General features: G+C 48.4%; 1 protein-coding gene across 4 annotated transcripts in view; it reads left to right on the forward strand.

Moving 5' to 3' along the window:
• tyw1 (tRNA-yW synthesizing protein 1 homolog (S. cerevisiae)) overlaps window positions 1–15,067 on the forward strand; it is a 217,681-nt gene that overhangs the window by 100,389 nt on the left and 102,225 nt on the right. For all 4 annotated transcript variants that reach the window (XM_085964469.1, XM_085964470.1, XM_085964468.1 and 1 more), the window contains exon 13: window positions 12,485–12,620. In XM_085964469.1, coding sequence (XP_085820595.1) covers window positions 12,485–12,620 — 136 coding nt within the window. The remainder of the gene's footprint in view (window positions 1–12,484; window positions 12,621–15,067) is intronic.

Raw genomic sequence — 15,067 nt, forward strand, 5'->3', positions numbered from 1 at the left:
CCCTCTCTCCCTCTCCTGGACTGGAGGCCAAATTGGGAGGCAGTGATGGAAAGGCCTCTCCAGGTGTAATGCTGGCCTCCTCTGTCCTCTCCCCCTCTCTCCCCAGGCACCTCGGTAGATGTAGATGGTTGAATGTAGATGGTAGGTTGCTGGTAGTGGTGGCCTGGGGTCACTCCTTCCCCTCCACTCCCAGGCCAAGGCGACCACACACTCTCCACACAGCAGCTCAGCAGCAGCACAACCTGCTCCTCAGAGAGCAAGGTCTGCAATGAGGTTGTGTGAGGGTGCCAGTCAGTTCCTTCTGTAGCCTCTAGATGGCACCTTCACTTGTTTGTTCCTTTGTTAATTGTTTCTAGCCCTTTGTTAATTGTTCCTAGCCTCCCGTGTTAATTCTTAACGGCCTGTTAGCTGTTCATGGGTTTCACCTGGTTTTCTTGGTATATAAGTGTGGTAAACCACTGTTTGTATTCCTGTTTGTCCTGTTTGTATTCCACTGTGTACATGCCTGGACATGCCTCGGCTGACTCCTCCCACAGGTCCTAGTATAAAGGTGACTGCTCCCCAGCCCTTTGTATCCTGGACCGGTCGACCACGCGAGGCAGACCTCCATTCTGTTGTTAATAAAAGCCTTTAGTTACTCTTCTAACTCTCAGTCTTTTATGAGTAATTGATAGCGCATCAATTTTATTAACAACATTTTTATAATGGAGAAGATCCTCACACCAGCATGCCTGGACTTAGATCATCGGGAGGCGGACTCATCCACCAAGTTTACTCACTGGCTTAAGTGTTTCGAAAAATTCCTGACCGCCTCCGAAGCAATCAAATCGGACGAGGACAAACTGGATGTCCTGACCTCCAAAGTGAACCACCGAGTGTACTCGGTCATCCAAGACGCGACCTCGTACGCGGACGCTATCAAGCTCCTCAAGGACCAGTACACGCGCCCAGTGAACGAAGTGTACGCCAGGCACCTCCTGGGGAGTCGTAAACAACAACCTGGGGAATCGACCGTGGAATACCTTCAGGCACTGTCTGTGCTTGGCCAGGCCTGTGGTTGTAAGGATGTAAAGGCCGCCGTGTACACAGAGGAACTTATCCGGGACGCTTTTGTAGCGGGCCACAGATCCAATTACACCCGACAGCGACTGTTGGAGCAGAGTGACCTCGACCTCAACAAGGCCTCTGAACTCGCACTATCATTGGGTGCAGCCTACCAGGGCATGGATGCCTACTCCTCTGCACCGTGGACGCCGCGGGGAATGACAGCCTGGGACACGGTAGGACCGCCTCATAGCGCCGTGCCACCCCAGCCACACCCCAACAACGGCCCAACTACCGCAGCAGTGTCCCAAGGCCAGACAGCAGTGCCCCAAGGCCAGAAATGCTACTTCTGTGGCCAGGCAAAACACCCCAGAGCGCGCTGCCCGGCGAAAAACGCGATCTGCTCGGGCTGCGGGAAGAAGGGACACTACGCTAGCGTCTGCAGGGCCAAAGCCACCCCGAACCCCAGCAGCGCCGTGTGTGGGCCATGCGGGCCGCCATCTTGGACCTCCCCGGCCATGTGCGAATCACCGGTACAGCAGCCATTTTGGACGCCTCCAGCCACATGGGGACCATGGACGCCGCCATCTTGGACGACAGCCGGGACGCAGCAGGCCCCCGACACCGCCTCATCTGATACCCGCAGCGACACACCGACCCCTACGCTGGCATCCGTTACACTGGACCAAGCGAGACCGCACCAACTGGCCAGTTCCACAATGGACATTAAGGTAAATGGTCACGATACAATCTGCCTTTTTGACTCTGGGAGCACGGAGAGCTTCATCCACCCCGACACGGTGCGGCGTTGCTCTCTCCCAGTCCTGCCTGCGCACCAGCGGATTTCTATGGCCTCCGAGTCCCAGTCGGCGGACATCGGCGGCTACTGCGTGGTGACACTCGTAGTAGACGGGACCGTGTACAATCATTTTAAACTTCTGGTCCTGCCTGACCTCCGCGCTGCCGTCCTGCTGGGGTTAGATTTTCAGTGCCACCTTAAAAGTGTTACGATGGCGTACGGTGGACCCCTACCCCCACTCACAGTCCGCAGCCAGCAGCTTCCAAATTGCCCGCCGCGCACCAGGTGCAACCTCTCCACACTCAGGGTCACCCCCCCCCCACTGTTTGCTAACCTCACCCCCGACTGTAAGCCCATCGCCACAAAGAGCAGGCGATACAGTGCCGGGGACAGGGTTTTCATTAAAACCGAAGTGGAGCGGCTCCTGAAAGAAGGGATTATTGAGGGCAGCACCAGCCCCTGGCGAGCCCAGGTTGTGGTCGTTAAGACCGGCGAGAAGCAGCGCCTGGTCATCGACTACAGCCAGACAATAAATCGCTACACCCTGCTGGACGCCTACCCACTCCCCCGTATAGCTGATATGGTCAACCAGATCGCGCAGTACCGCGTCTTCTCGACCACTGACCTGAAATCAGCGTACCACCAGCTCCCCATCCGCCCTGAGGACCGCCAGTACACTGCCTTTGAGGCAAACGGCCGCCTCTATCACTTCCTTAGGGTTCCCTTTGGCGTCACCAACGGGGTCTCTGTCTTCCAAAGGGAGATGGACCGGATGGTAGATCAAAATGCGTTGCAGGCCACTTTCCCATATCTGGACAATGTGACCATCTGCGGCCGTGACTTGCAGGACCATGACGCAAACCTCGAAAAATTCCTCCGCACCGCCCAACTCCTAAACCTGACATATAACAAGGAGAAGGGCATATTCCGCACAAACCGCCTCGCCATCCTTGGCTTTGTTGTGGAACACGGAGTCATCGGCCCCGACCCCGACCGGATGCGTCCCCTTATGGAACTCCCACTGCCTCAAGGCCCTGAAGAGGTGCCTAGGGTTTTTCTCCTATTACGCCCAGTGGGTCCCCTACTATGCGGACAAGGCCCATCCGCTGATCAAGTCCACCTCTTTTCCCTTGACGGCAGAGGCCCGCTTAGCCTTCCACCGTATCAAGGAGGACATTGCCAAAGCCACCATGCACGCAGTGGACGAATCCATCCCCTTCCAGGTGGAAAGCGACGCGTCCGACTTTGCCCTGGCCGCTACCCTCAATCAGGCGGGGAGACCCGTGGCCTTCTTTTCACGAACCCTCCAAGGCCCGGAGACCAGACACTCCGCTGTTGAGAAGGAGGCCCAGGCGATTGTGGAGGCTGTGCGTCATTGGAGGCACTACCTGGCCGGAAAACGATTTACCCTGCTCACTGACCAGCGTTCAGTTGCTTTTATGTTTAACAACAAGCAGAGGGGCAAAATCAAAAATGACAAGATCTTGAGGTGGAGAATCGAACTTTCCACCTACAACTACGAGATCTTGTACCGGCCCGGGAAGCTAAATGAACCCCCGGATGCGCTATCGCGTGGCACCTGCGCCAGCGCGCAGATCGATAGACTACGGGTCCTCCACAATGACCTCTGCCACCCGGGGGTCACCAGGTTCTTCCACCTCATCAAGGCCCGCAACCTGCCTTACTCTATTGAGGAGGTCAGGACCATGACCAGGAACTGCCAAGTCTGCGCTGAGTGCAAACCGCACTTTTATAGACCAGACAGGGCCCACCTGATAAAAGCCACTCGCCTCTTCGAGCGCCTGAGCGTTGATTTTAAAGGGCCTCTCCCCTCCTCCGACCGCAATGTGTACTTCCTCAATATTATTGATGAGTACTCCCGTTTCCCGTTCGCCTTCTCCTGCCCGGACATGACCAGTGCCACGGTCATTAAATGTCTGAACAACCTCTTCACCCTGTTCGGCTTCCCCAGCTATATCCATAGCGACTGGGGCTCATCGTTTATGAGCGACGAACTCCGTCAGTACCTGCTAACTAGGGGTATTGCCACAAGCAGGACCACCAGTTACAGCCCCCGGGGGAACGGACAGGTGGAAAGAGAAAATGCGACAGTTTGGAAGGCCGTCCTGCTAGCCTTAAAGTCTAGGGGCCTTCCAACCTCCCGCTGGCAGGATGTGCTCCCCGATGCGCTCCACTCTATTCGGTCACTGCTCTGCACTGCCACTAACGCCACCCCTCATGAGAAAATGTTTGTCTTCCCAAGGAAGTCCACATCGGGGACATCGCTACCGCCATGGCTGACGTCCCCAGGGCCGGTCCTACTGAGAAGACACGTGAGGACCCATAAAACGGACCCCCTGGTCGAGAGGGTCGACCTCCTCCACGCCAACCCCCAGTATGCTTACATCGCATACCCGGACGGGCGGGAGGACACAGTCTCCATAAGAGACCTTGCACCCTCGGGGGCCGCAGTAACCCACTACCCACTACCACCCCCCCCCGACGATCTGATATCCAGCCCCAGCAGACGGCAGGCCTGGGCCCCGCGACCCGCTCGACATCTACGAGGACGACACGCCTGTGCTACAGCCTACGCTGGACTCGACGCCGGAAGCTTCACTACCCCTGCCGTCGCCACGCCGATCACAGCGGCAGACAAGACCTCCGGAGAGACTCCAATACACTAACTTTTAATACACTTCACCCCGCCGAACTCAATTTTAAACAAGGGGTGAATGTGGTAAACCACTGTTTGTATTCCTGTTTGTCCTGTTTGTATTCCACTGTGTACATGCCTGGACATGCCTCGGCTGACTCCTCCCACAGGTCCTAGTATAAAGGTGACTGCTCCCCAGCCCTTTGTATCCTGGACCGGTCGACCACGCGAGGCAGACCTCCATTCTGTTGTTAATAAAAGCCTTTAGTTACTCTTCTAACTCTCAGTCTTTTATGAGTAATTGATAGCGCATCAATAAGTTCTGTGGTTGCTTTCCTCTGTGCTCAGTCCTAACCGGGGAACAGCGGACTAGCCTTTGCTCTGTGGCTGCTGGCTTTGACTAGCTGGCTGCCATGGTTCTCGAGCTCTGTATTTAAGATGTATCTAAGTCTGTGTTCTTGTTGTTCTTGGTCTTGATAAAGTGCTGGGCTGGACTAGCGTGTTGCCATGTTGGCGCTTGTCTTGAGCTCTGTATTGATAAGCCTGTTACCCCTGTGGCAGCCCCTCGTGATAGCTTGTCCCGAGTCTCGTCTCGGCAAGCTGGTTGCGCTTGTGGTAAGCTTATCCCAGCTCAGTATGGACAAGTAGGTTGCCTCATGGAAGCTGTCCTGAGTTCCTATTCTTGACTAGCCGTTTTGTAACTTGTCTCGAGTTCTATGTATATTGTTGTGTTCCTTGTATGAATCTAGTTATGTGTGAATCTAGTAAAGTACCTTAAAGATTGTATACTTGCCTCTAGCCTGGTTTCTGTACTTGGGTCCAGAACCTACCTTGCCCGGAGAGCACGGCCCCGTATCTACACGGCCCCGTGGCTCCCCACCCCCGTCACAGTAGGACTGAGCCATACATGGACCCAGTAGAAACCAACCGGCTAAGGTTTGAAACTCTCGAGTTAATTTTTTGAGCTGTTTTGGGCAAATATTTGGTCTCCTAGGACGTAGACTCCCCGCTGTGTCAGTGTTTAATTTTGAGTCTCCTAGGAAGAAGACCCCCACTGTGTTAAGTTTTCAAGTGTACTTTCAAGTCTTGTGTTAAATTTTCGAGTGAATTTTCAAGTCTGTTGGGCCTTCATAGTGTTAAACTTTCAAGTAAAACTTTTGAGTCTCCTGGGCCTTTACTGTATTAGACCCCCAGGTGAACTCTCAAGTCTCCTGGGCCTTCATTGTGTTAAAATTTCGAGTAAACTTTCAAATTCCCTGGGCCTTCATTGTGTTTACTTTCTAGTTAACTTTCAAGCTTCCTGGGCCTTTACTGTGTTAAACCCCAAGTAAATTCTCAAGCTTCCTGGGCCTCTACTGTGTTAAACCCTAAGTAAATTCTCAAGCTTCCTGGGCCTCTACTGTGTTAAACCCTAAGTAAATTCTCAAGCTTCCTGGGCCTCTACTGTGTTAAATCCCAAGTAAATTCTCAAGCTTCCTGGGTCTCTACTGTGTTAAACCCCAAGTAATTCTCAAGCTTCCTGGGCCTCTACTGTTAGATTTTTTGAGTAAATTTTCAAGTCTCCTTTGCTAAATTCAAGTGAACTTTCAAGTCTTTTGGACCTTTTATTGTGTTAAGCTTTCAAATTCTCCTACAAAAGAGAGACTTTCAAGCTCTCCTGGACAAATTAAACTCTCAAGCTCTCCTGGACAGGTTAAACTTTAGAGTTCTTCTGGATCGTATAGACTCTCGAGTTCTCCTGGATAAGTTGAATTTTTGAGCTGTTCTGGACAAATGAAACTTTCGAGCTCTACTGGATAAGACATTCTTGAGTTCTCCTGGACAATTAAACTCTCAAGCTCTCTTGGACAAGTTAAATTCTCGAGTCTTCGCCTTTCTTGCATCCCTTCGGAATATAATCCATTGAGCGTGCTAACTCTGGAAAACGATGGCTTCGTTGCTTACAAAGATTTTGGTCATATGATCGTCATGACATGTCCCTGCCGCTAGTGGATGAAGAGGATGATTTTGTCTTGAGATTTTTGAACATCTGCAGTTTGTGAACAGTTGGAATGGGGAATATCATTGCTTGAAAAGCTAAGAAGATTCGCCCCTGTGTATTCGAGCCCTGTGTATTCGAGCCCTGTGTATTCGAGCCCTGTGTATTAGCGCCCCTGAACTCCTCAGGGATTTTCGCTGTCGCCATCCTGATTGTCCAGAGGGAACGTCAGGAGCCGTTCCTAGGGGAGGGGGTCCTGTGAGGGTGCCAGTCAGTTCCTTCTGTAGCCTCTAGATGGCACCTTCACTTGTTTGTTCCTTTGTTAATTGTTTCTAGCCCTTTGTTAATTGTTCCTAGCCTCCTGTGTTAATTCTTAACGGCCTGTTAGCTGTTCATGGGTTTCACCTGGTTTTCTTGGTATATAAGTTCTGTGGTTGCTTTCCTCTGTGCTCAGTCCTAACCGGGGAACCGGGGACTAGCCTTCGCTCTGTGGCTGCTGGCTTTGACTAGCTGGCTGCCATGGTTCTCGAGCTCTGTATTTAAGATGTATCTAAGTCTGTGTTCTTGTTGTTCTTGGTCTTGATAAGGTGCTGGGCTGGACTAGCGTGTTGCCATGTTGGCGCTTGTCTTGAGCTCTGTATTGATAAGCCTGTTACCCCTGTGGCAGCCTCTCGTGATAGCTTGTCCCGAGTCTCGTCTCGGCAAGCTGGTTGCGCTTGTGGTAAGCTTATCCCAGCTCAGTATGGACAAGTAGGTTGCCTCATGGAAGCTGTCCTGAGTTCCTATTCTTGACTAGCCGTTTTGTAACTTGTCTCGAGTTCTATGTATATTGTTGTGTTCCTTGTATGAATCTAGTTATGTGTGAATCTAGTAAAGTACCTTAAAGATTGTATACTTGCCTCTAGCCTGGTTTCTGTACTTGGGTCCAGAACCTACCTTGCCCGGAGAGCACGGCCCCGTATCTACACGGCCCCGTGGCTCCCCACCCCCGTCACACTCTCAGCATCAACCCTGTCAATCCCCTTCAGAATCTTGTATGTTTCAATGAGATCACCTCTCATTCTTCTAAATTCTAGAGTATCGGCCCATTCTACACAATCTCTCATCATAGGACAGCCCTCTCATCCCAGGAATCATACCAGTAAACCTTTGTTGCACCACCTCCAAGGCAAGTATATCCTTCCTTTGATAAGGAGACCAGAACTGTGCACAGTACTCCAGGTGTGGTCTCATCAAGGCCCTGTACAATTGTAGCAAGACTTTCTTACTCTTATACTCGAACCCCCTTGCAATAAAGGCCAACATGCCATTTGCCTTCCTTATTGCTTGCTGTACCCGCATGCTAGCTTTCTGTGTTACTTGCACGAGGATATCCAAACCTCTCTGAACACCAACATTTGAAAGTTTCTCACCATTTAAAAAATATTCTGTTTTTCTATTCTTCCTACCAAAGTAATAACCTCACATTCCCTACATTATACTCCATCTGCCACCTTACTGCCCACTCACTTTATCTATATCCCTTTGTAGACTCTTTGGCCTAGAAATTCATTAAGGCGCTGCCAGCTTTGCACCCAGTTAACGCCTAAAGAGTGATTTTGCGCCAGAAATGAGTTTGCGCAGATATTCAGCGCAGCGGTATTGGCGGCGGTAGCCGTTAGCGCTGCGCCGGCACCGATGACGTCATCGGTGTGCGCAGTGCCCCGGTTCCGGCCCGATCCCCATATTTAGTTGCGGCCGCCTCCTCCGAAGCGGCCGCAAACAGCGACCAGAAAACGGGGCCGTCCTGCTGCCTTAGTGGGGCGCTTTAAAGCAGAAGGTGCGGCCGGCCGCTTTTTCGGCGGCCGCCTGCCCGCACCTCCTTTTCCCCCCCCCCCCCCCGCTTTCCGCGAGCCCGGCACTTCTCCGTGGTGCCGGGCTCATTTGCCGGCACTATCTAGCGGCGATCTCCCCGTTGCAGGCAGCTCCCCCTTAAGAGAAGGAGGAGGCCTGCAGTACCGCAGCCTGCCGCTCCGCAGCGGCTGGCGCAGCGGCGCCAAGAGCGCTGATATTCAGTGTCAGCGCCCCAAGCCTTTGTGTTCTCCTCACAGCTTACTGTCCCACCTAGCTTTGTATCATCAACAAACTTGGATACATTACACTCAGTCCCTTCATCTAGGTCATTAATATAGATTGTAAATAGCTGTGGCCCCAACACTGATCCTTGCAGCACCCCACTAGTTACAGCCTGCCAACCTGAAAAAGATCAGTTTATCCCTACTCTCTGTTTTCTGTCCACTGGTTTCCCTTTATCTACCCTGCTAGTTACATCCTCAAAAAACTCTAATAAATTTGTCAAACACGATTTCCCTTTCATAAATCAATGTTGACTCTGCCTAATCATGTTATGATTTTCTAAGTGACTTGATACCACTTCCTGAACAATGGATTCCAGCATTTTCCCGACGACTGATGTCAGGTTAACTGGCCTGTAGTTTCCTGTTTTTTTTTCTCTCCCTTCTTTCTTGAATAGCGGTGTTACATTTGCGACCTTCCAATCCGCTGGGACCTCTCCAGAATCTAGGGAATTTCGTAAGATCATAACCAATGCATCCACTATCTCTTCAACCACCTCTTTAAAACCCTAGGATGTAGGCCATCAGGTCCAGGGGATTTGTCGGCTTTTAGTCCCATTAGTTTCTCTAGTACTTTTTCTCTACTTATATTAATTACGTTAAGTTCTTCACCCTCATTAAACCCTTGGTTCCCCACCATTTTTGGTATGCTTTTTGTGTCTTCTACTGTGAAGACAGATACTAAGTATTTGTTTACCGTTTCTGCCATTTCCTTATTCCCCATCATAATTTCTCTGGTCTCGGCCTCTAAGGGACCAACGTTTACTTTTGCTACTTTTTTCCTTTTTACATATTTGTAGAAACTCTTACAATCTGCTTTTATATTTCTTGCTAGTTTTCTCTCATGTTCTATTTTTTCCCATTTTATCAATTTTTTGGTCAACCTTTGCTGGTTTCTGAAACTCTCCCAATCCTCAGGCTTACTATTATTCTTTGCAACATTATAAGCTTCTTCTTTCAATCTAATGCTATCCTTAACTTCTTTAGCTGGATCACTTTTCCCGTGGAGTTTTTGTTTCTCAATGGAATGTATTTTTGTTGAGAATTATGAAATACTACTTTAAATACCAGCCATTGCTTATCTACTGCCATACCTTTTAATCTATTCTATTTTTCCAATCTACCTTAGCCAATTCGCTCCTCATACCTATGTAATTGGCTTTATTTAAGTTTAAGACTTCCCTCTGTCAATGACCATCATAGCGTCCACTTGGCCACAATGCAAAAATAAAAGTCACCGCAAAATAAACACTCCCAACCAAATTTATAAATGAAATCATGCCATATTGCATTGCCTTACTGCCTTTCCTAGTGCTCCTGCGCAGTGCTACCTCAGTGGCTGCAGCATGGCTGGTGGAAGGCTGCTGACTTTCAGTGGAAGAGACTGCAGATGGCCTTGGAGGATGACCTTGAGCAGCTCTGGGTCTAGACGGCCCGGCTTTGGACTGCACCATCTCGGCAAAGGCGGCAGCGGTCTGGGCTGGCAGGCAACAGCAAGGGCACTGGCGGAGTGGCAGGGGTGGGAGGACGAATGCTGTCATCCTGAAAGAGGACAGCAGGTTTGTGCTCCACTGAGCCCCTGCCACTCCCCCGACTCAGCAATCCTAGTAATCTGTTGGAGGACAGATTGCTGGACTCCTGTGACACCCTGCAAACCACGATGGCAGCAAGCTGTGCTTGCATGACATAAGTCTGAGCTTCCACTGCAGCACCCAGATGTTGGGTGGCTTCTGCTATAATGGAAGCTGAGACATCAGCCATTAAATGCTGCACCCTGGTTGGGTCTGAAAGTGTGCTAATGAAGTTGGCCATCACTTCCATGCTGGAAAAGATGGGCTCCAGGCTCTGCACAAAGCTCTGTGCCAAGTTGGTGCCGGACTCCTCCATACTCCTTGACATTACACACAGGCTTTCTGACAGGCCTGCCAATGCACCAAGCATTTTATTGTGCATATCCATCAGCCACTTTCTGTAGCCTGGCCCATCGAAGTGCACACATGAGACCTCTACAGCAGAACTTGTGTTCGACCTCACCCTCCAGGGAGCTGGTACCTGAGCTACCCTTTCCCCCTACTCTGGCTGCAGGCCACGTGCCCGGTGTCTCACCACATGCAGATTCCACATCTAAGCTATCCTCTAAAGTACGCGGAGTGTTAGTATCTGAGCTGATTGCTGCGATTGTGAAGTTCAGTGATGGTGCTATGTCTTCAGCATCACTGCCGCCTTCCTCTTCCAGTTCTTCTACCGTCACCACTGCCTGGCCAGGTTGCAGTTCTTGTCTATCTGAAAGGGGGGGTGGGGGGAAGCAAGAGATGTGTGCTTACACCATCTGCAGCTTATAAATCAGAAGAAATTGTAGGATGAGGGGGAAGGAGGATTAGATATGAGGATACCATCATCTTAGAAGGTTTCAGCCTGCCGCTGGCCTCGGGCTCAGCGATGGCCACTCCTATAATCTCCAGCACCGTCTCCTCCATGGGGGTTAGGTCATGCAGGTGCGTTTGTCTCCCTGAGGGTAGTCCCTGCTGCCTCCGGTTATGAGCCACCTTGTCCTGCAAGAGAGAGGGGAGTGTGGTGCAATGTGTTTGGGTGATGTGCCTGTCATGGTTGAATAGCTGGCAGTGTGTACAAGCGGAGAGATCTGGAAGTGAGGCTTGCAGCAGTGCTAAGTGTATGAAGGTGAGGTAAAGCTCTGAATGAGGTATGAGTCGTGATTGTTGGTAGGCGAGTGATGGGGGTGTGTGTGGTGCATTGAGCAGTGTGTAAGACTAGTGGTGCAGTTGGTGGGATATGGCATTTGAAGATGAATTCACTGACCTTGACCACTCGTGTGAACTTTTTGCGGTACTGCATCCAGGTCCTTGGGGCTTGACCTTTGGCATTGACCGCCAGGGCTATCTGCTCTCACTGCCTTTTTCGAGTTTGTCTGGAGGGTCTCCTGTCTCCCTGTGGATAGAGGACACCTCTTCTCCTGTCCACCACCTCCATCAAGGCCTCTAGTGCAGCATCTGAGAACCTTGGAGCACACTCTCTGCCCTGTAGCACCATTATTCAGTGTTCTTCTTGTTCACACTCGCTTCCCCAGCCACTTCGAGCACCTGCTGCAACCAGAATGCCTCTCCCCTTTAAGTAATGCAGGCTGGCTTTAAGTAATGCAGGTTAGCTTTAAGTGGTGCTAGTTTTGCATGAACTTGGGTCCCTTGCTGAACCACTGAACAGCGCATTTAGCGCATCCTCACCGCTGCAATCATTTTAATTAGCAGGCAGCGTGTAGTTTGTGCGCTGCCTGCATCGGACTCAACGGGCAGGGGCTAATAGTATGTCGCGATAACCGAGCCGGTTTTCAGGGGCTATTGAATTTACCCCCCACAAAATTCATTTGTGAAGAAAAAGATTTTAACCAAAAACATTTTGAATGATTTGATTGGTTCATCCATAAACAGTGACAGGCAAATGTGTACATGGGAAATCAACATTTAAAAATGTTTACATGGATAGTTTTAATGTGACAGTAGGAAGTAAGGTTTCTGGACAGGAGGTATGTGAATATACATGATTTTCTAATATATAAACAGATTATATCAATCATTTCTACTTGTTTAACAGTGAGAGTCAGGTCTCTCTTGAATTGGGAGGAAATGTTTTAATAAGCACAATCTTGTATTTTACTTTGGCTTGTCAACAGATCTGGACCACAGTAATCTTGACAGTCTTTTCCTTGGTCAGATTCAAAGCAAGGGAGGGGAAGACAAATTAATGATTAAAATTGTAAAAATGCCTGCATCAGATAGGCTTTAAAACAAGAATTTGGTCACAGTGGAAAAATTCTCCTCAGTTTGAAGAAAAAGCTGTAAGTGAAATAATTTGCTGAAATGTAATTTTTCTTCATTCAGAAAACTTGAGCCAGTTACTCAGCTTTATGTGAGCGTGGATGCAAGTACTAAGGACAGCCTCAAGAAAATTGATCGTCCTCTCTTCAAGGATTTTTGGCCAAGGTTTCTGGCGTCCCTGAAGGCCTTGGCAGACAAGGTATGGAGATTATTTATTCAATTTTACAAATTTATATTGCTGCTTTTGAATACATCAGTCTGCCATCTTGATATTTAAATGCTAGGGAATTAGGAAAATATCTTTGACTTATATGTACAAAAGGAAGTGAGTTGAATCATAAGCCAAAGGAGCCTGCAGTCAGTTTTAATACATTGATGCATTCAGAAGCATTGACTTTATTGTCATGTTGTAGTGCACTTTAGATTTATTTGACCACCACCTAATTTCCAAATTGTCACATTCTCCAAAAGGTGTGTGTACGCACCCCCCCCCCCCCCCCCCCCCGCCAAACACATACCAACTCTAACCCTTCACAGCTCCTGGTTTGTTATCTTAAGCCAGTACAAGCAATTGAAGGTGCTCTGTATGCTAATGTCTGGTGATAAATCTAACTGACTGATGCTTCAACTGTTTTCACAACTAGTTGGTATTTGCCTGATGGAATGGATTATATCAAGCAAGAAAATCGTTGTGATCTTGCCATCAGTTAGATTTACATATGTTATGCACCAAAAGACAGTTAACAGGTATATCTGTTCTATTAATATTCACTTGCTATGAGTAATTTTAGTCAATTGAGTTATGTAGATTATGCTCAATATAAATGATTGCCTGTGGAGGTAGGTTGAGCAGGCAACACTGTTTAATATGAAGCCATAATCTTGTAAACAATCTTATTCAATAATCCTTTTCAATATATAGATTGGTAAATAGATCACAAGGTTTCATGTCAGAAATACTTTTACAGAGACCTGCAAAGATGCTGTTTAAGTGTATTTGTAACTGGTGGACATGATTAGTATAATCTTTCCTGCTATGTGGATGAAATTTGGTGTTGTAATAACAGCATAGAAGTCCTACATTTAGGAAAGCCCAATGTTGGGGATTCATTAAATAGTTTGTATTTGTTATGGAGTGGTATAAATTCCTGTTACACGCATGAAACTGAAGCATGTGGCTTCTTAGCAAGCGTGAATGATATGGCTTTGACATAGTTGTTACTATCGCTAATTTTTAGGAGATAATATTTGGGATACTAACCAGAACGTTATCAAGTGCAGTCAGTGTAGAGATACAGAATGGTTGTCTGTGGGCCAATTAGTTCCAGTAGTAGTAAACAGCTCTCCAGCTAGTGATGGGGCTTCTACCCACATCCCTACCTACTTAGAGAATAGAATACCATTACCAGCCTGTTGAGAAAGAACTAGGGGTTTCTTCAAACAAGCTGGCTTCCACTTTGAAGGAAGTAAAGGTTTTTCTGAGCAGCAACCCCAGACTGTTTAGTTCATGTAGCCGTATGGTGAGCCAGAGCGCAGTGGGGCAGATGCATATAGCTACATCAGAAATCATTAAATGACTCAATTAAATAATTCTGAAAAACTCCAGCACACTTTTATTTTCAAGTCAGGAAATAACTATTGTGTAAGTTAAACATTATTCTGTATACAGGAAACTTTGTGTTATCCGGAGGCTAAATGCCCGGCAAGCTCGAGCCACCAGCAAAAATCAGGAGCCGTTTTGTTAGGTTTTTTTTCTTCTCGTGGCTTTTTTTTCTCAACAGTCAGGCTCTGCAAAGTCTCTCTGAAGCTGTTGCTAAGCTACAGAGATGGTTCCAAGGTACAGGCCAACTGTTTAGAAGCTGTTGCTAAGCAACAGTGTTTGTTGTCAGATACGGAGATGAAAAGCTCCGTATGCTTCAACATTAACGCTGGTGTGTCTGGCAGTTTTGAGGGAACGGCAACAGGTCGGTGCCGGATAGCACAAAGTTTCCTGTATTGATTTTGCTTCTGTGTGAATTATCTCTTGTAATAATCTCATTCTGTACTTTTAGCCTGAAATGTGTGATCTGGTGGTTTCTGCTTAGCAAAGATGTCACAGTGGGAATCTCGCATTATTCTTGTGCAAAATATTTCAATATAATAATTGTTAACCTGGTAGCATGCTAATCCATTCACTGCATGGCTTGTACGAGTGGAATTTGCCTTGTATGGAGCGTGAGAGTGGGAAGACGTCATATGAGGCACATATCTGATGCCAGTGATGTAACATCACAAACTTGCTAAACAGGCAAGTTATCTCTTGTGCCTTCGTTCCCACCCTCAGAAACGTGATTTGATCCTGGTTCACTCCAGCAGTGTGTGGAGGTTTCTCCCCTGGAAGAAAGATCAGAGGAAGCTAACCTCTATATCGTGCTCAACCCTTAACTGCAGCTTTAACAGTTAATGTGTGCTGCAACCTTTGGGAAGTGTTAGTAGCATTCAATAATTACTTGTTTTGCTTTCTGTGCACTGGTGAATAAGTCATTGTTCTTAAATGATTTATTTTCCCTTGGATTCCGTTACCCATTGCTTTTGATTTAGTTGTAATGACTCCTCCCAGGTTTGATTGATTTTTCCTCCCAAATCATTGTTTCTGGGTCTGATAGA

The sequence above is a fragment of the Somniosus microcephalus genome, chromosome 22 (genome assembly GCF_052327205.1).
Source record: "Somniosus microcephalus isolate GS21.2 chromosome 22, FLI_Smic_1.0, whole genome shotgun sequence".
In the NCBI taxonomy this organism is placed as follows: Eukaryota; Metazoa; Chordata; class Chondrichthyes; order Squaliformes; family Somniosidae; genus Somniosus; species Somniosus microcephalus.